The 22,380-nt window shown below is 39.1% G+C and overlaps 1 protein-coding gene across 1 annotated transcript in view; it reads right to left on the bottom strand.

Moving 5' to 3' along the window:
• GRID2 (glutamate ionotropic receptor delta type subunit 2) overlaps positions 1-22,380 on the bottom strand; it is a 1,102,380-nt gene that overhangs the window by 212,736 nt on the left and 867,264 nt on the right. Inside the window, exon 10 of the mRNA XM_075066158.1 lies at positions 2,226-2,423. Coding sequence (XP_074922259.1) covers positions 2,226-2,423 — 198 coding nt within the window. The remainder of the gene's footprint in view (positions 1-2,225; positions 2,424-22,380) is intronic.

The raw sequence follows: 22,380 nt of genomic DNA, 5'->3' as shown, positions 1-22,380 counted from the left end.
AAACATCAATTTTCTTAAGTTGAAAAATGCTAAGTTAACTTTTAAAAATTATTACGGCACACCTCTACACTTCCTAGTTTCATCTGGATTTGCAAGAGATACCACTATGACAAAGGCAGTTTATTTTACAAAAGTAAGATGTACCAACAAATACTGTAAGTGCCAAAGAACTTTTTCTCACAAGATTTGCTCCCTCAATCCAAGGCCAAAGTAGTACTGACAATCATTGACTATCCACCCAAACTTTTCAATGTCTTATCTAAAGCTAACTTTTAAAATTCTTGAGGATAACAACATCACGGAGGCTGGATATATAGTAAATACCTCTTAAAATAACTAGTCCATTTCCTAGTGGTGTTCTAGTGCATTTTCCAGTCTTTTACAAATAACAGGGATGCCTCCATTTTTCATGGGTGATTATTTTACATCCTAATAGACCTCGCTTTATTAAGCAATGCAGATAAGGTTGACACCATCACTATTATCGGTATTTGATTACTACATATTCATTTATAACCTACCACCTGGGATCATCCATTTTCCATTTCAAGTGCTCTTTAATTCCCACCTCCCTTCTTAGTCCGCATACTATATCATTTTACCATTTAGCTGATATTCAATAGGGTATTTTTAGTGCATTTTACCGCGAGACTTATTATTCAACACTTATCTGCATTTGCCATCTATTAGCCGAAGTACTTAATGGTCTAGGTACTTAATCTGATTACATTGCTCCTTACTATTTGCTGTGACTGCTAATTAAATATCACTTGCAGACTTGGAAAATGGCTTCCACAATCAACCACTAAGTCATTTACATTTGTCATTCCTTTTTATAGCAACTATTATTTATATTACACCAGCACCCCTAAAGTACTAAGGGGCAGTACAGATGCGTCTGCAGATAAAGTCCTTGCCCTCTAGAATTTGCATTCTAAAAAGTTAAATCAAACATATGAAGAAAGAGAGCACCATGCAAACAACTATTTCCATGTGACGACGTAAAGAATCACAGTAAGAGTTGTTTTATTCTTACACTGAAAAAGGAATTTTATCAAGATAATGGTATTATCCATAAAGCTGAGTGTGTGTGCACGTCTCTCCCTCTATGCTTCATTGTACCACTTATGCCTAGAACCTTCCCAAGTCACCCTCCTCCCAGGCTTCCAGATAGTTTTAAGGAAACTATACACATGTCTTCAAAAGTCCCCCCTCCTCCCACACTCTGCCTTCTTTCCTGCTACCCTTTCATCAGTGTTCAATCCCTTGGCCCAAATTTTCAGACATTGGCTCTTAAATTGGACATGCAAAAATGTTGTGTACTCACTGGATGAGGCTGCTCCTCTTACATTACTTTAAGTACATCACATGTTTAAATGTGTCTTGATTTTGGGATGTGCACTATATGTGTTTCTGCATTTACTAATGGACTGGTAGATGGCCTGTGTGGACTCCTGATATCATTAGTATTCCTGATTTTATACATACATATGTTAAACATACAATCAATTGAAAACTTGCTACTATATTTACAGTTAATCTATGTAACCACATATCCTTATCATTAACCTCATTCTCAGATACGTTGGGAAGAGTGGGAAAAAAGCCAAATAAAGCATGTTTATTTTGTTTAATTTAGATATGCTGCAATATTAAACATTTAATGTAGAATTAAGTAAACGAAGATGGTTTATTAAATACAGATTAACAAATATACTGCTTTCAATTGATGCATCTACATCATACAGACATTATACATAAATAAAACATTTTCTATTGATCATATACTTACTTACTTATTCATCACCACCAATATTTCTCTAGGTGCTATACATTATTTATGTAATGTCTTACTAATTAAAGTAACATAGGATTTTCCCCCTTAGAACAGCCTCTGGTTTTGCAAAATTAATTAGGAGGCTGACGATCGCTGTCTTTTTTTTTGTTTGTTTGTTTTTACCACATTACCTCACAGTATTATATTATGGTTGGAAAACTGGATGAAAGATCCCTGATAACAGATGAATCATTCCATGTTCATCTTCTCACCATCACTCCCCAAGGCATTGGTAGCAGTATCAGATCCTGTTAGCATAGGCAGTAACTATATAAAACAATATCACTGAGCCATCAAGGGAGCACTTAATGATGCAACATCAATAAATAAGCTACATGCTTCTGGGTCATTATAAACCTTTAATTTAATAAATAATTAACCTCCTTACCTTAAATACTAGTTCTCCAATCAGTCCATTCCATGACCCATCCTCCTGGGAGCTTCCATACTTGTGATCTGGTGCAACATAAATTTCATATTTAAAGCCAAGGTAATTAGCTAAGGCTTCCAAGACATCAACAGAGAAACCCTGGTATTTCTTCGGTTTTCCCAAAACATTCTCGGACACCATTACAAATGGCTCCTCCTACATAGAGAGAAAGGTAGTAACATAACCAGTTATTGCACTGACTAAAAAGGAGGTTAAATTTTTTAAAAATGTATCAGGAAATTTTATGCTTTCATGAAACTAGAAAATTAACTGTGGGCCTAATATTGCAGCTCTTACTCACAGTGAGTGATACCTTACTCTGCAGGTAATCCCACTACTTAAATAGGACTAGTTATGAGTAAAGTGACAAAATTTACCCAGATACCCAGATTCTGATATCCTTACTCACACTGAAATCATCCCATTGTAGTTACTCCGTGGTCTGTCCCATTTTAGTGAATAGGATGATTTGTGGAGTAAAGGACGTGGATAACTCCTAGAATTTTATTGAGAGTCTCATGTTATTTCTTTCTGAAAAACTAAGTTTTTAGCCCTCCTGTTTGGGATTTAGAACTTGAAAAAGTGACCCAAGTGCATCCTTAAGGTTCAAGAACCAGACAACAAACAGAACTCCAAATGTATTTACAAAAAAACCTCATGATTTTGGGGGCCTCACAGAGGATTTTTGAATAGTGGGGGTTGGCAACACTAAGATGCTATCGAACTGAAATAAGGCATCAGAGTCTTGTTCATGTTATTTGCATTTTCAAAAGGTATTAAATGTAGAAAGAAGATTTCACACTTGTTTTAAAATGCAGCTGTGCTTTTTATGTTGATATATATTCAATCAATTATTATTTTGAAATAAGCTTTTGAATTACACAATACACTATTAATGATGTCTCAGGGGCTCTGTTAAATATCATTTGCTGAAGATCTAGTTCTTGCAGATATTGTTAAAGTCACTGATTTGTTTTCTGCTGAATATTTCAAAAATAAGTCAAAAGACTAATATCAAATGCCTCTTGGTACAGGATTCTTCTGTTTGTGCAATTTAATTTCAGTCCTGCAGAGAGATGCACGTAGGATGACTACTCATAAATATGAAGGATTCCACAGGGTTGTCATTTTCTATTGAGTACAAAAATCTGATACACCTGACAAATAAATGCCATCATTAATTAACATTGTAGGCTAAAACTGGACAAGAATAATCCACAAACTTGAAAGACTAATATTTTTCTTGCCCTTCTCTTCCTTCACTGTGAACTGGAAACACCAGATTATTCATTTATAACATGACAAGACAAACTCGTTGACATTATTTTAACTGATTTCACCTCGTGGATACTAAATGGAATATTTTAAGAAGAGGTGGGTTTGCCTCTGAAAACATGACTTTGCAAATATTCAGCAAAGGATGTCGTTAGTATCTGACAAAAATAGACATTGGATTGGTGAGTTAGTTTGTCCATAGATAAGACTTCCCAGTTAGTACCGTTTTCTTTCATTTTTCACAAAGATCTGTAAGTGTGGTTTAGTTTTAAGTTAAATCATGCCACAATATATTCTCTGCACTTCCAAGGTTGTTTTAACCAATATTTTTTACTTTCCTTTTTCCTCTACATTATATTTTCTGTTGTATGTTTTTTCTACATTTTTGCTAAAATAAAAAGACAACCAAAATCATATTTCTGAGTACAAGAAAGTTTTGATTGCCACACAGCTAGCTAACAGGTGATTGATTTGGGGGTTCTCATCTGGGCTGTCATTTTGCTGATCATCTGAGAAAGTATCTCCACTCTGCCTATCATCTCTCATTCACAACTGAGAGACTGACTCCCACCTCTAATTAGCCAATGATGCCAGCCTCCATAGCCCACTTGTAAAATTTTCATACAAGCACCTTCATGCTTTTTCTCATGCTGCCCCTCACACTTGAGTCCACCACCTATTATGCTGACCAATATCATCTCACTGGTTCCTTGTATTCCCCCATCGATTTGTCTATATCCATCTGTTGTCTTGCATACAGACTCTAAGCTCTTTGAGGCTGGGACCAAGGCTGCATGCATCCAATTCTCTATCACTCCCTGACCTCTTGTTCCTAATGTTTGTAGCCCACAACTCTATGTAAAGGAAGGATCTTATTGCTCTGTGTGGATTTGCAATCCAAGTCCTAATCAAGTATGTAGTGGTTTTGCCACACACAAAGGTAACTCTAAAAATGATGTTCCATATCTCCTTATTTGTTCAACTCTTTCAGTGATATCCAGATGAAATGTACTGTTAACATGTAAAAAGGGTTTGTTTGGTTTTTATTCCCCTATGAAAACACAACCTGGATCTGAAAGTCAAGCTGCATTATCTTTTTGTATCTCACACATCGTCACCAGTAATGAAGATTCCGTTGTCAGATCTTAGCTGAGTATTTTGCACATTGCACAAGGTGGAAAATAATCCAGCTATACTGGCTCACAATTGTAATTTTGCCAATAACCTAAGTAGATATGACTCAAAGATACACAGAAGGCAGATATTTTGAATAAGGTGACACTTTGAGAGACTGTTGACACTGTCCTGACTATAACTACATGTTAAGGACACTATCAAACAAATAAGCACATGACTGGATTGTGTTGGCAAACCATTCTTTTATGACTCTCAGAGGGAAAGAAGTGTTGACTTATTTGTCAAGATATTACTATGCATCTGTCAGTGTCTATTGTTTTCTTTCAAATTACATGTACAATCATCGAAAATGACAGGGGGATGGTCTGGATGACCTTGAAGTACCTACCACTCCTACGTTTTTATAATTCTAAAAACCAGAAGAAATAAAAATGGAAAGCAATAACTGAACCCAATCCATTAAGTTATTTTCCAGAGATTGGGTCCAAAGAGCATTAAAAGAATTGAGACTAAGTCAATGAAGACCTGTCTGCCTATTAATGAAAACAAACTGTGAATTCTGATTTGCTGATCATTTGGATGACAGATACCCTAAGCATAAACACAAGCTAGAGGAATAAATGAATACTCTCCCCAAAACATCTGCAATTTATCAATCTAAGGGCATTATGCACAAAGTCTCTGCTTGTAGAACAGACGGTTCCAGGAGCTGATAATTTTCATATTAGCACGGATTTATTCACAACACTTGTTGGGTTATTAGATAATAGCTGCTCATAATTCTGAATTTGTATTCAATCAGCTTAAAAGCATCAGCTAATTGCTTAGCCGATTTTAAACAGCATTTAAAGTGTGCAGCTTTCATTATTAATTTCAATCTTTCATTAAATTAGGTAATATTCTTTGATGGTGAGAGAGTCAAAATGAAAAAAGGTATCCAGTGTGTCAGATGGGTAACAAGATACAATCTCCCACATTGCTATGTGGAAAGATGTTCAGACATGCACATTTTTGTTGAATACTAGGAAAGCAAAATCCATCACTAACTTTCTTGTAATATGTTAAAGGTACTCAAAAAACATTCAAGAGAGAACAAAAATGCTTCTTACATGTGGTTTTTGATTTTTTTCCCCCAAAAATGCTGCTGTCTGAAACTACAGTAGTGGTTTATTGATCCTGTGTTTAGAGAGGGAGAGTGACATTTCCCTAACAATATGTGAAAACAAAAAAGAGTGACCATTTTTCTCTTTGAGAAAACAGGACAATTAATTTTTTAAAAAAATTTCTCATGTGCTGAACAGGAACAATTAGGGGAGTAAAAAGTGGGATTGTGCTAGGGTGGGAGACACAAACATGCATGCTAGGTACAGAAAAGAAGACTGAAGGTGGCAGGAAGGCAATGAAGCTTCCGGCAGGCTACAGTAAACCAAAACAATCCTGCCCCTGTTTTTCCATGGAAATAAGGAGTCAATCAAGCTACTATGGGATGGGCCGCTAAGTGACTCTTTACTCAAGTCCTGCTGAGCTGCTGAAGGGAAGAAAATGAGCCTATCTCCCCCACTCAAGGACTGCAGGAATTACCTCTGCAGAGGGATTCAGTAACCCCCACAGAGCAACTGGTGAGGACACGGTAAGGAAAGAGGAGCCTGGGGAGGTAGGGGCTCACAGGGAGTCCTACGATCAATCAATATGATCATTTGTGAATGGGTGGATTGACTGAATCCCACGGGTTCTGCTGCTCCCGCTTTACTTCAGTTGGCCTGTGATGGAGCTTCTTCTGCCTCAGTGGATCCCATAGCCATCTAACAGCTACAGGTCAGGATTTGATCCAACAAGATTAGCCGGAGAGAGGAGAAAATGAGACATGACTATAAAGGGAAAGCTGTACAGTATTGCCAATATTTATATAGTTCCAGAGGAAAGGCATGGCTGTTTACAAACATAAGGCTAGGCTCTTGCGCCCAGAGGATCTTACAGTCTAAGAACTTGAAGATGAAATATCCCAAGACCCTGTCAGGTCAGCACCTCTGGAGATCATGCATAAAGTTAAATGTGTGATTAAGACAACATGACATGATCAAGGCAGGTGATGGGAAAAGAAGAAATGACAAAAATATATTGGAGATGCCAACCCTGGAGAGCATTTGCCTGCTTCACTTAGCTGTTGCTATAAAGTTTATTTATTTATAGCTTTTCTATGGCATTCATCACCAAAGTATTTGAGCATCTCACACTTCTGTGGGGTAGTGAAGTATCAACCACATTTTACAGATGGGGAACCAAGGCAGAGAGAGATTATGTGACCTGGGCAACACAGAAGTGTGTGACTGTGCTAGGAATTAAACCCAGATCTCCTGAAGGCATGAGTCTTCTTAATCCATAGAATCTCTTTCCTTTTTTGTCGTATTTCAGTATTTAAGTAAATCTATACTGTGTTTAGGCACTAGTATGCCTAGTAGGAGGATTAGAAGTGGAAAGCAAGCATCGTATGTGGGTGAAGGAAAAGGGGTGGAAGAGTGAGACTGCAAAATACAGCAGGTCAGGCTTCAGGAGGAGAAGGGGAAATGGACAAGGGAGTAAAAAGCCAATAAATTCGGTCAAGGATAGAAATGGAAGCTGAGAAGTATCAGAGATTTTAACTTTACCTGACTAGGGGAAGCAAATTGAGAGCACAGCAATATAATAAGGGAGGTGAGCTATAGAGAGATATGAAAGACAGAATTGAAAAAAGTTACCAAGGGCCAAGTTCTGCCTTCTGTTACACCCACACATTGGCTTCAGGGGGATAGCATTGATTTAAACAGAATTTTCAGAAAATGTGAAATAAGAGAGATGGGGAATTTTCTCTAGATATGTCTGCCAGGCAGCTGGTTTTCTCAGTGTACTATACAGAGCTGATAATAAGAAAGGCAGTGAAGTCTAGTTAGAGCAGATGACTAGAAGTAAGGAAACCGGCATTCCATTCCTGACCTAACTGGTCATTTGCAATATGGCATTGGATTGGTCACCTATCTTTTCTGAACTTAGATTCCCCCACATGTAAATGGGGATAAGGATACACAAATTTTGTAAAGTGTCGTGAGACTGTAGGATTAAGATGCTATGTATTATTACTAATTCCTTTGAAGAAATTCTCACAGACATGCCAATATTCTGGATGGCCTTTAATGAGTACATTATAGGAAATAAAATGTCTCTGAAAAGTAGGAAAGGCATCATTGTTGGTATCAGTGGGCCAGTATCTTTAAGGACTTGAGAAATAAGGTTACATTAAGGGGCCTATGTGAAATGACTTGGTAGTCTCAGTCCAGTTCACAGTGGAGTAGTGTACAAACCATCACCACCCGCTGGTTTCCTTATTGGTAGACTCAGCAGAGAAACCGACATTTGACTGGGCATGGAAACCCAATTCCATTCTAATGCCAGAGGTGGACTTTCAAGTCTGAAGTTGAGGCTCACAAGGGAAAGTGAGCCAGAGAAGAGAAGCTGTGTTACATTGCTGCTTTCCATGTGATGCTCACTCTACAGGGAAAAAAACAGGATTTTTTGGATAAATGGCTGTCAAGCTGGCACCTCTCACAAATACGACATTCTCATAAAAAAAACTGAAGATGATGAATGGACATTATTTTTCTACTTAGCTGAGTCACATGTCACCAAGGATGGTCTTTTTAAATGAATCATAAAATAGCCTGAGCTTTTTCCAAGAAAACACCTCCTAGAAAGAAGGCTGTATAGAAATCAAACAGTGAACAGAAATATGTTGATTTGTACAACTGGAGAAAGAATCTCTGAAGGTTTACAACACATATTGAGGCTTGATTCTAAAACTGCAGATGGATGACCTTATGCGCTCCTGTTGTGTTTGGAAAAGAGTGGTGAGATTAGCTAATTGTGATTAGAATTCATAAAGCATATGAAAATGACCTCTGTCTACTATTTATAATTTTCTGAACATACCAGATTATGATATTTTAATATTGACGATCTGAATTCATTAAATGTGACTCCATTAAGGAGCATACATTTTCCTTTCCTCTCTAGCAAAGATGAAAGGGATAGAGGACGGGGGAGAGAGAAATCAAGTGAAACAAGAAATGTAGCTCTACCTTACACATTCTTTCATGTTTTATAGCAGAGTGAGGTATGACATTTAGTCTGAACTCAGTATTGAACGTAATAAACAGCATGCAGGCACATTAAACGATTCATGCAGACAGAGCGTGGGCTCAGTAATCACATGAGGCAAATATACACCATGATATTTGACAACTGCAGTCACCAGTAAACATCATGGAATTGCTCCCAAATGTGAAATTCTCAGTCATTATTGACTAGTTCAGCTCCTTTCTTTTCGGCTATTGGATGACCAAATGTAGCCATTACAACCGAGAGGAAGCAATGCGAAAGGCCATAAACTACAGCCAAGCTATTTTTCAAACACAAGAGGCTAGTTGGTGCAATCACCTTTTCCTTGACTTTTTTTAAAAGTTTGAGTTTTAAATTTTCATCACTTTGGACTTTATTCCCCTCTAGATTTCAGAGAGAAATTCAGCCCCAAAGATGTCTTTTCCTTGAGTGATTTATTGACCAGAGGTTCAGGGATTACACTTGGATAGGAACAGTTCAGCAGCTTGTTATTTTTAATTGAACAGCAAAAGTATATTACTTTATGTTAGAATCAATGGCTAAAATTTAATTGAAACATTTAATTTTTTCATTATAGATAATCCTCCTACTAGCAATGGTTACAGAAAAATAATTAAAAGACATATGTACACCCTCCCCCCCATACTAAAATTAAAGGTCTGTCTCAAACCTGCAAAAACAAAGACAATTGCGGTTAAGTCTTATACTGTTTTTAACACCCAATTTAGGACCTGTATAACAACAGGCTGGATACAAAACCATTGTTTTAGGATCATCCGTACTACAGAGGGCCTGATCAGCAAATCAATTGCATTCACACAACTTCCATTGACTACTATTGACATGATCAGTCCCTAGAAGCTGAGATAAGTAAGATAAGAATGGAGTTTTAAATTGGGTCCCTATTCAGGACAGCACTTCTTCATGTACTTAGGGGAACATCTATGGAGCAAGAGAAGGTGCGTTTGTTGCACAAGTAGGCATATCTGCACTAGCTTTAATCTAGCAAGCATGGGTAACAATAGCAGTGAATACACAGTGGCCTGGAATTCAATGCAGACTAGCAATCTGAGTTCATACGCAGGAGGATCCTTGGTGGACTTGGACAGGGACGGCTGAACTGCATCAAAGCTCAGGCTGCCATGTTTTCACTACCACATTTATACACAGCAGCTAAATTAAAGCTAGTGCAGGTATGCCTACCCATGACACAAATCACAACTCATTCTGCGCTGTAACCTAATGCTGACTGACTTTAATGGAACTTTTACCATCCTACTTCAACAGGATTTGGACATGTGCTTAAATATCATATGCTTAAGTAATGCTCTGAAACAGGGATGCTTTCCTGAATCGGAGGCTCTAACTGTAAACTTCCGCCTTTTTATGGGTTTGTTGCTACTAATGCAATTTCTTTTTCTAAAAAGTGCTTTTTAAAATACTTCTATTGTCTTACTACAGGACTGAGGTTTCCTTCATGGCAATATCATGCCAGTGTTATATTAAGATGCGGCAAAGCTTTGTGTATTGATTTTCATCCACAATAGCCATTTCTGAGCCATCATAGTAGATATGATAAAAACGTGCATTAAGACTAGACTATATTTAAAGCTTTTAGAGTCATCTTGCATATTATTCCTAATATGTTGCTCCAAACAATGCAATCTTGACTTCTGAAGCTGTATAGCATGCTTTATTCTGTACCTATACTAACATTATTAACCTAGATGGTGCATATTATAGAAAGTAAAGAAAGACTTATGGTAAGAATCATACTTTCAGGGCGTGATTTTCAGAAACACTCAACATAATTCTGTTCCTATTGAAGTCAATGGTAAAACTCTTATTAAGTTCAGTGGAAGAAGAACTAGGCCAATCCACTTTTGAAAATCCCTCCTTAGTTTATGTACGCACTTCCCTTTGATAATCCCAAAATCTGTTAAAATGATGGTCACACATAATTATCCAAGTTTTATTGATAGGAATGTAACATACTGCTGGGACTACCCAGAACAGAGCCACTGTGTTACTTCTCTGCCTGAGCAAGAGTGAGTTTTGCTGGCAATTTAGATTATGCATCAGTTTTCTGCCAGAACAGTCTTCCTTCCTCACCAGCAAATTCCTCAAGGCTGTCCCAGCCCAAACCTCGCTTATCAGGTAACAATCAGTGAACTCCAGACCCCAAAGTCCTTAGAGATGTTTCTCTGCAATGCCCAGCCTCTGTCACAATGCATTAAGATATTAAGTTCACAGTCACTACTCCGTTAAATTTCAGAGTAGCAGCCATGTGAGTCTGTATCCGCAAAAAGAACAGGAGTACTTGTGGCACCTTAGAGACTAACAAATTTATTTGAGCATAAGCTTTCGTGGGCTACAGCCCACTTCCATTCAGATGGAATGGAACATATATTGAGGAGATATATATACACATACAGAGAGCATGAAAAGGTGGGAGTTGTCTTACCAACTCTGAGAGGCCAATTAAGTAGGGAAAAAAAACTTTTGAAGTGATAATCAAGATAGCCCAGTACAGACAGTTTGATAAGAAGTGTGAGAATACTTACAAGGGGAGATAGATTCAATGTTTGTAATGGCTTAGCCATTCCCAGTCCCTATTTAAACCTAAGTTGATTGTATCTAGTCTGCATATCAATTCCAGCTCAGTAGTTTCTCGTTGGAGTCTGTTTTTGAAGCTATTCTGTGGCAAAATTGCCACCCGCAGGTCTGTCATTGAATGACCAGACAGGTTAAAGTGTTCTCCTACTGGTTTTCGAGTGTTATGATTCCTGATGTCAGACTTGTGTCCATTAATTCTTTTGGTCTACCTGCATATCTACCAATGTGATATATGCCATCATGTGCCAGCAATGCCTCTCTGCCATGTACATTGGCCAAACGAGACAGTCTCTATGCAAAAGAATTAAGCTTATGCTCAAATAAATTTGTTAGTCTCTAAGGTGTCACAAGTACTCCTGTTCTTTTTACTTCTTTAAAGAGTTTATTAAGTTAACTGGGGTAAATGCACCCCGCTCTCCAAACACAGCACTGAATTGGTTTATAATAAAAGCAAAACAAGTCTATTAAAAAAAGAGCATAGATTAAGTGATACCACGTAACAGAGATAAAAATAGAGATGGTTACAAGCAAATAAAAGTGAAAACAAGCATCTAAAAGTCTAAAACAATCTAGCAAATATAGAGTTTTTGCTCAAGATGGTTTCTTTTACCCACAGTCTTCTTTCCGCCTTTTTACTGGCCAGGACCAATCACAGAGATCAAATCACTTCGTTTCGTTGTGTCCTGAGGTGAAGGATAATGATGGAGTCTCACTCTGTTCCTTATATCCCTGAAGGGATGTCTTTGTCTTACAACTTAGGTAGGTCTCCTGGAATTCAATCTCCTGTGTCTCCCTAGGGTGCAAGACCCATGTTAAGTCTCTGTCTTTCGAGTATAGGAACAGGATAACCCCCACCAGGATTTATTTTGATTGTTATGTTTACTGCCAATAAGTAAATGGAGATAATCTACATTCCTTTGTCTAGGAAAGACCTGTTTATCAACATATTAATAACCAGCCTGTTATTAGCTTTCATATGATACCTCACAAGGCATATTCTATACAATTATCATTGCAGGAGTGCGCAGGGTGTGAATACAGGCGTGCATAAGGTCACAAGGAAAACTGATGCAAAGTGGAGTGACTTGCTTCCAAGTAACAAAACTAGTAAGCAGCTGGATTAGAAACTGACTCAGGTCTTCCAATTCCCATTCTCCTTTTCTATGGACGGTAGCTCATTTATAGTGTTTGAGCATGTCATTATATAGGCCTAAATAATTCAGGCTTTTTAATATAATGGACACAGGCTTTTTTAAAAAACAACTTTTCTATCACTAGATAAGGTATGATTGATTTGAGCAGACTTTCCCAAAGGAAGAATGTCCAGTGATTATGGCACTAGCTTAGGACTTGAGACGGGAAGTTTCAAGTCCTTGTACTGCCATAGACTTCATGTGTGACCTTGGGAAAATCAGTCTCTCACCTGCAAAACGGGGATAATGGCACTTCTCTATCTCACATGGATCCTATAAGGTTAAACACATTAGAGACTGTGAAATCCTCAGGTAATGGGGCCATATAAATATAAACAATATCTATAAAAGGAAATACTGCTATAACTAGTAATACTTTGCTTACCTGTAAAAAGGTAAAGTAAACTTTGATACTGCAGCCATTGCGCCAAAAGCAAATAGTTCACTTTAATATTTAATTCTAAATGATATAGCCTTTCTTAGTGCAAGAGATACTCAATCCTGCCATTCTGTATGCCTACTGCTCTATTACCCTCCTTAAATTATAAATTGCCAAACCCTATTTTTCTAAATATATACAATCAGATGATACATTCATAAAAAAAGATAGTTTATACTTCTTCTCCTAAATGTCCAACCATCCTCTGAACCTGATATTTGGATTCCAGTTTCCAGGTAGGAAAAGCAGCATGGTCAGAGAAAGTTCCATTCCAGCTGACTGTCTCCTAAGAGGTAGTAAATCTTATAATGTGTATTTCATACAGAATGACAGCTTCCATCTCAAGGACTTGTGTAACTAGAAAGAATAGCAAACAGCCAGCCCACTGTATCATGTATCAATCTTCATGATGTGTTTATTTCACTGGTGGATGAATAAAATCATCTACCAGTGTCAATATAAATTACAGACATTTCAGTGAACATTTTTCTTCATGTGTTTGGTTTAAAAAAAAAATCTTCCTGTCCAATCTTCTAAAATGGACATGAACAGCCGAGAGAGAAACATCAAGAAAAGTGGGGATTTGTTGCTATCTTGGGAATTTTGTATTTTTCACAACTAAAGATGAAGAATCATCCCAAGACTAATTTTAAAACTCCTCTAAAATATTTCCAAAATAGTTCTCCTGCAACATATGTATACACAGATTGTGTGACGCTGTGACATAGTGTGTGTAGTCCGTCGGTTCGACAATGACATTTTCATGCCCTCTCTTTTTGTGGATTCTGGAGAGATTCTGAAGTCCAAGGTGTGACATGCATGCTCAGGAGCAGATCGGGCAGATAAAGTCATTGGTGAGTGTCTTGGTAGCTATAGCTATATATAAGCTTTCGCTTGCAGCTAACAATCGATGATTTCTGTCTTCTTCAAAGACTTGGAAAGCTCTGAGCGTTGTGTGTTGCCCTGCTGATCTATTTAATGCAACTTTCTCAAGATCATCCAGTTTTATTGCACAACAGTGTGTGCCGTTCTTGATGCTGTCCTTGCAGCGCTTTCTGGAGTGGCTTTGATTCTAATTTTCTTGTGCCAATTCTCCATAGAAAATTTTTCTGGAGAGTCGATATTCAAGCATCCTAATGATGTGTCCAGCCCAGTGTAGTTGGGCTTTTATCAGCATGGCCTCAATGCTTATGGCATTTGACTTTTGGAGAACTTCCAGGTTGATAATTTTGTCCTGCCAGTGGATCCCCATAGTGGCGTGCAGAGCCCGCATATGGAAGGCCTCTAGCTGTTTGATATACCATTTGTATAGTGTCCACGTCTCACAGCCCTTGAGGAGAGATTTGAGCACAAACGCATTTTAAAGTTTTATTTTTGTTGAGAGGGTTATTGTTGTGAAATTTCAGGATATTGTTACATAGCTTTCCTAATGACTGAGAAGCTTTCTGCATTCTGTTCATGATCTCTTTGTCAAGAGATCCATCATTGGAGATGTTGCTGCCAAGACAAGTAAAACTGTTAACTTGCTTCAGTTGGATTCCACTAATAGATATGTTAGAGGATATAGCATGGAGCGGTGAAGATGATTGGGGCAACGTCACAGTTTTCTCCGGGCTGATTGTGAGGCCAAACAATTTTGATGCTTCAGCGAAGCAATCTATGATGCACTGGAGATCTCCCTGTGTGAGTGCCAGGAAGACACAATCATTCACAAAGAGTGCTTCTCTTAGTAGTAGTTCTGTTACTTTTGTTTTTGCTTTAAGCCTTGCAAGATGGAAGACTGAGCTGTCATGTTTGTATCTAATGTACAGGACTCTGTTGAGCCCATTTGTAGCACAGTTGACAACTTGGGTGAAGAAGCGGTTGAACAGCGCAGGGGAAAGGACACAGTCTTGTCTGACTCCCTTTGAAATGGGAAAGGAGTCAGTGAGATCTCCATTTAAAAGTACCTGACCTTGCATCCCCTCATGAAATAAACAAATGATCTTTACCAGTTTTGGTGGGCAACCAAGTTTGTGGAAGACATAGAATACAGGTTTTACTGGTACTTGTTTGGGTTATCAACATAACAGACTTGCTGCTTTCATGCCATCCCAAGCTCATGCACTGAAAACCTTTGTACCACGCCATCAAATAATCCATACATTCCACCCATGCATACACTTCACTATCTTTTGACTAATAGATGCATATTACAATTACAGAACATGTTTGAGAGAGGCCTCACCTCTACCACAAGCAGCATCATCAATTCATAGTGGTGTGTGATTGCCAGTCATGCTGATAACATGTATATATCACTCAACATATGTTTCATAATGCCACATATCTTAAAGAAAATAAACATTTATAAATTTTTAGGCACCAAACCCACATGTGTTTAGACGGTACATGGGGGCATGGTGAGCAAGGAGGAAGGGAGGTAGGTGCATGTGGGAATGAAGGTGGATGTAGACAGAGGGCAGCATTTTATGGAGAAACCATGGAGAAAAAAAAGAAGGGTTTGGCCAACAGGGGGTACAGCGTGTGTGTGTGTGGGGAGGACATAAGCTTTTATGCCTTTATTATAGAATACTGTAATAAATGTAATAAAAATTTTATCCCAATCTCCCCTAAAGCATCCAGCATTTTTTCTTGCTCCATTGCTCTTTGTTTCAGATTCCTTCATTGTTTTTGTCCCATGATTTCTCACTCTACATCATTTCTCATTGTTTGTTCTCCTAGATATGCTTAAATCCTTGATTATTTCTTCTTTTTATCCTTCTTTGAAGGAACTTTTGTTATTTTGTGTAACTTGGTGGTGGAGGTTAAATCCTGAAGATAGTCTCAGCTTTTGAAACAGAGACATGGCTTCCTACCTTACTTTGTTTTCTTTTCTCTGTCTGAATGCCATACCTCTATAAAAAAAATAAAAATTTATAAATGTTTTATGTGCCAAACCTGCAAGTGAAAAAAGGTGCCTGAAAAGGTGGACCATCTGCCATTATCTTATCCATGAAAGCACTGACTACTTCATGGTTTTTAAAAACAGGGCCACCCAGAGGGCGGGGCAACTGGGGCAATTTGCCCCAGGCCCCGGGCCCCGCAGAGGCCCCCACGAGAATATAGTATTCTATAATATTGCAAGTTTTTTTTATGGAAAGGGCCCCCAAAATTGCTTTACCCCATGCCCCCTGAATCCTCTGGGAGGCCCTGTTTAAAAATACACATCATGTACACTTCTGTGTTTAATCCTGTGAAACAAGTACCGTACTCTCTCTCACCTAATGATATTCTCCAAGATGTTGATTATACCTTTTGCTACCCTGTTCCTTAACTCTGCCGATTGCTCTTTCAACATACAGTTCTTCCCGTTCACATTCAGCTTGAAGATAGAAAGCCACTCAAATACTGCCTCATCTCTTTCACACCTGTGTAACCCAATGGTCTGTTTTCTTTTTAGTTCCTGCAGAGTAATTCAGTTGGACAAAGTTTTCAATCCATACCTAATTAACATGTTTAATAAGTAACAGGAAATGATACATAGATATGTATTGCCACATACCATTCTGTATCTCTAGTTACTATTTTTTTTCCTTGTTCCTGTCTGCATTTTCAGGTTAACCTAGTACTGAACATATCTAACTCCAGTGTGTACTTATAATTGGTTTCTATAAAATTATAAGTATAAACCACCACCATTGTATAGTTGTAGTTATGAAATATGCATTCTCCAGACAAGGCCACTGTACTCTTTATCCATGTTACAATACCTTAAAGAAGGGGTTCTCAATGTTTTTCATAACATGGACTACACCTTTACTTTAGAGCGCTCATCATGTGGGCACCTCCCCTCCCATTCATTAACACATGGGTTACATCCCATCCCATTCCTGACTGTCTAACATCTCTGTGACAAGTTCAGCAATTGATTACATGAAAAAGTGACATTTAGAAAACACAATGTATTTTAGTTGACTTTAAATGCAGATTAGTGAGGAAAAGAAGTCAGAACTACCAAGAGGTTTATGGACCACAGTTTGGATCATCTGCATTAAATTACAGGTGTAGTAAGAGGAGGCCCTGAGATATAAACCTCGGTATCAGAGGCCCAGTATGAGGCCTAAGGCCTGAACTAAAGTAATGGTTGAGACTTTGCTAACATAAAGCAAAGTTAAGCTGTGAGCTAGGGGCAGGCCTTGCTCACAGAAGCTGGCAAGGAACGGGTTGATGCTGCAAAAAGAGACATTCCTAAAAGGTACTGGACACCAGATATCAGAACATTTGCATAATTGTACACTCCACACAGATAACAAGGAACAAGCTGACCCATCTGAATGACAGGGCCAAAAGGGTAATATGATGGATAAGAGTTGTTTTGTTCGAACCAACATATACAAGGTGAGAGGTGGCACCTTACTACATAGAGGGGTTGTACCTTGCTACGTAGAAGGTTTGCACCTCAATATGTCAGGAGTGACGTGTAGCTTGTTTGTACCTGTGTATAAGAATGCAACCCTGGGGCGGTGTCTTTGTGCAGCCTAGGGGGCAGTGGAAAGTCCCGCCACTGTCTGAGCTAAGTCCATTGCCAGGGGGCACATACTTGTAGTATGTCCTGTAGAGTAAAATCTAGAGGGAAATAGCATTGTGCTTCATTTGACAATAAACCTGGCCGAAGTACTTTCGTACCTTACTAGACTCTGTGGTCATTGGGGGTTCTCTTGGGGTCTGCTGTGTCAGCTATCTTCGAAGAGCTGGGACAGCACACAGAGGGAACACATGCACGCAGCCGAGTGATATGAACATTGAACAGAGCAGAGCACCACGCTGGTAGCATCTGACAACAACATGTACTGATCCTCATTATTAAATTATCTATTTACTCCCACAGGGGCAAAGTCCTTAAAATAGAACTAAGGCTGATAATACATTTTTATGAACTATACAAGTAGCTATTTATTCCACAGAATTTAGGAGTTCTACACAGATACTGTACATTAGATATAACTTCCACAAGATCTGTCAAGGAAATAATAAAATGCACAAGGGTCCTTCTAATATACACAGAAATTTAAAAATCTGATCACTAAGTAAAAACAGTCCTAGATATTTGTTTTGTGAGAGAGAACTAATGTCTAAAACAAGTTTGAAGTTAATATATTAAGCTGTATTTGAGTTATGCCACATCCGATACATTTCAGAAATTTGTCAAAGCCCTGTAATTCAACAGCAATTTCTCTAGCTAAGCCGAAACTTTTACTTGGGTGGTGATGGCAATAGGTGATGGGGGAAGATCTGAGCAGAACCCACTCACGAGCTGCAAGACAGAAAGTAACTTTGTTCAGAGAGCTGGAGGGAGTGGGGCTGATCAGGATCAGAATGAAAAAATGCGTTAGAGTCTTAACTAGGGAGGCTTGTAGAAGGTGAACCACCATCAACAGTGCCATTTAGTGGTCAGAGGAATGCGGCAGGTCACCTCTCCATTGTAAATATAGTCCTGTCCTTCAGTGCCCCCCAAGGGATTCCAATCCTTTCCTTTAGCACAGGGACTTGGGATCTGGGCGTTCCCAGGTTGGGTTCTCCCCCAGGGTGAAGGCTCCTGTTGTGGTCATCATGTCTTCTTGGAGTAGGCAGAGGAGCCCAGGCCCACTCTCTCCACTGGGCTCCAGTCCAGGGCCCAATGGTGGACAGCTACGCTCTGCATCTTGGGGTGCTATGCAGCTGCCTCCCTAAACCACTTCCTACCCAAGTCTCCTTCTCCCTATAGAGTAGATCAAAGAATCTCAAATAAAGTCTCTGACCTGCACATTCAGTCACCAGCCTCTCCTTTGTAGGTTTGCTCAAGTCTGCACTGTCTGGTGTCGGGCAATGAGCTCCTGGGCAGCACTTTCCCCCCCAGAGCTAAGAGCAGTGCTCTGCTCTCCCCTTCCACTGCCTGCCACCCTCTGAAGTTCTCCACTTCCAGTTTAAGTCCTGTTTCCAGCATGTGCAGGCTTTGCAGGTGGGCCACCTGGGCCCAGAGCTGTTCTTTAACCCCTTATCCTCCAGTATGGGGTTTCTACACCCTATCACAGGTGAATAATGTGGCTTTTTTTCCATAATAAAACACAAAAGGTGAAATCCTGCCTCTTTTGGAGGCAATGACAAAACTCCCATTGATTTCAGTGGAGCCAGGATTTCATCCAAAGAACTTGCCACAAAAGGAAAATATTATTATTAGAGTACACTGCATAGTAGAGGCCTGTATGGGATTATTTTTTAATCCCAGTCCTACCCGCTCCTGCTATTATGGCAGCAGGTCCTGTGGGACTCTCAGATCCCAATCAGCCATAGGGCTTTACATTAGTCCTATGTAGAGCTCTGCTGCACAGCAACACGAGCACATTCAGGCAAATAGATTTGTAGCTGCATCAATACTTTCTATGATGAGTATATCATGTGGGGGAAGAGATTATTAGATGAGTGGAGGGGTAATGGGATACTTGTAGCTCTGCTGCTTGATAACTGCTATATTTTAGGAATTTGTCCTAATTATAAATAATTTTCAGAATGATATTTTATGAATAAAGAGGACTGTCTGGGTGCATTTTTATAAATCTTGCACTTACAATTACATTTGCATATTCCACTATTTTTCCCATCTTTAATCTAATCTTTTAATCCACGAACCCTCTCAGGAGAACCTTCTAATTATGATTGTTTTATCTACATGTAATCACTTTATCTTTTTTTCTGGTTTATTAATCATAAAAACTGCAAGTGCAAATGGGAGAATAATGAGACCGGGTATTATTAGCCATATCTGAGTAACTTTAACTGGCTCTAAGGTGGAACTATTCTATTTTGTAATACACCTCTACCCCGATATAACGCAGTCCTCCAGAGACAAAAAATCTCACCGCGTTATAGGTGAGACCGTGTTATATCAAACTTGCTTTGCCCCCCCCCCTTCCTTGTTCCCTGACCACCCCCTCCATAGACCACCGTCCCCAATCACCCCCAGGACCCCACCCCCTACCCAACCCGCCTGCTCCGACTCTTATCCACACCCGCCTCCCGTTGACAGGCACTAACTGGCAGCGGTTGGAAGTGGAGCAACATGGCCCCAGTCTTCTCTGCTCCGCCACCTCCCAGCCGCAGTGCTCTGCTTCCCGCCGCCAGTGAGTGTGGGGAGGTTGGGGAAAGAACGCCCCCCGTACTCACTGGCAGCAGGAAGTGGAGCACCGCAGCTGGGAGCTGGCGGAGTAGAGGGGGCTGGGGCTGGGCTGCTCCACTTTCTGCCATCGTTGAGTGCGGGGAGGTTGGGGAAAGGATGCTCCCGGCACTCACCTGTGGCAGGAAGCGGAGCGGGCCATTATGCCCAATAAATGATGTGAACCAAAGATACTAACTGAGCTGAACCATGCTAAAATTAGTAACAAGCAACAGCCATGCCTGGAAACTAGGGCAATGTGCATGTGTGTGTGTGAGAGAGAGAGAATAATATGACAGATTAATTTTAATTCCCGGACACAATCAAGGCCAGATCCTGTGAAACTTTGCTTCCTCAAGCATATCCACTGACACACAAGAGTAAAACTTTGCAGGATCAGGCCCTAAATTTATAATATCAATACAATTGGCAGCAACAACAGTAATTAGTCTAGAATTAAGTTAGAGGAGGTAAGAGACAATGATAGAATACTAGCACAATTGCCATTATTGTATTTTCCATCTCTTTTGTCCTTCTTCAGTTTTCCATTTTGTTGTCTGATTTTTTCATCTTTTCTTTTCTACACCAAACTTTTGTATGTGAGCAGAAAATAATTATATAAGAATACCCTTTCCACCTCTTACGAATTCTAGAATTCAAGCAAAAATGGACCCATCAGCACAACTCATGTTTATCATCCAAACAGATGAAATATGTAATTGATTTCAATCAGAGTTGCAGATTCCTACCACCTCTGAAAATGAAGCCCTTATTCAGGTGCCCAACTTCAGGCACCCAATTTGAAAAATATGTGTTTTGGTGTATAAAATACAATGAGCCTTAGATGGTACTTTGGGTCACAGACCGCTTTGCAAGACTCGAACCATCAGACTACACTGACCAACCACGCAAAGCCTTACTAATTCCTTAAAAGACAGAGGAAAGTCTTACTGAATAAAGGCAATGGGGATCATTTGTGTGTTCTTCACCAACTGCCTCTTGTTCATAGTCTTCATATAGAAAAAGACTCAATTAACAAAATGAGGGACTAATCAATTTGCATGAAGGCACAATTTAAATACTCCCAAGTTGCAGTTGTGTTTGGAAACGTTGCTTTAAAAATAACACAAACACAAAATAGAAATTGCCCCCCGGATGCAAATATCAGCCAATGGTCTTTCTTTGTGTGGGGACTGTGGAGACGGAACTAAATCTTCCATGTGATGTGTTGCTGAACTTTAAATATCCTCCTTTTTCTGGCTTATACAAAACTATCACTGTCAGTAATTACTCTTTTTTCCCCACACCAGTGTCTAAGTTGCTAAATGTTCATAATATAATTGTTAGACAGAAGAATGCTCCCTGGCAAGCTAACTGAAATGATAACTAGGGATGAAAAAAAGACAAGATACTCGTTTGAATTTCCTTTGATACAGAATGTTCGCTGAACATTTCTGTTGCAAGGAAATTATGTTGAATCTATTTAAGTTTATATCAAGCAAAGTACAAAGGCCATCCGTTGCTGTTGTGATACTACTTTGAGGAATATCCAATTAGCATCAAAGTATAAAACATATAAATACTACTTTGTCTTTTTATATCTATTTATTCTCTTTTTTTTAAAACCAAGGTAGGATATATGATTCTTTTAAACAAAACAGACAATAGTAAAAGCACACGGGACTACCATATTTATAGTAGCTTCTAAAGGCTAGATTTTAACCTGTCATGGGATAAAACCCCAAAAAGCTAAATTTGTGTTTTAATTGTACCCCTAACTCACTGATATCACCCTCTAGATTAGCCCAGCTGAATTTTTTTCTGTACAAGGCAACATCTAGAAGGGAAATAACAGAAACCCACCCTTGTATCTTTATTTATAAATAAGCGTCCAAATCCTCACTCATGACCAAGAAGAGAGTACAACTGGGAGGAGGTAGTGACTACAAAGGTGGCTTAAAATAACCTTTTTACTTGCCCTGAATCTTGACTGACTCTTTGTTGGGCCAGTCCCAGCTTTGAATAGCCACACAAGGTTGAAACATCTCAGGCAGAGAACACTGCTCACACCCCCTTTTCCCACGTCAACTCCTCTATTTAAGTGGCCAGGAGGGTGCACAGCACAAAAGCCTC

This window comes from Chelonoidis abingdonii, chromosome 5, assembly GCF_003597395.2.
Source record: "Chelonoidis abingdonii isolate Lonesome George chromosome 5, CheloAbing_2.0, whole genome shotgun sequence".
Taxonomy (NCBI): Eukaryota; Metazoa; Chordata; order Testudines; family Testudinidae; genus Chelonoidis; species Chelonoidis abingdonii.
This window is presented reverse-complemented; position numbering and strand designations above follow the sequence as displayed.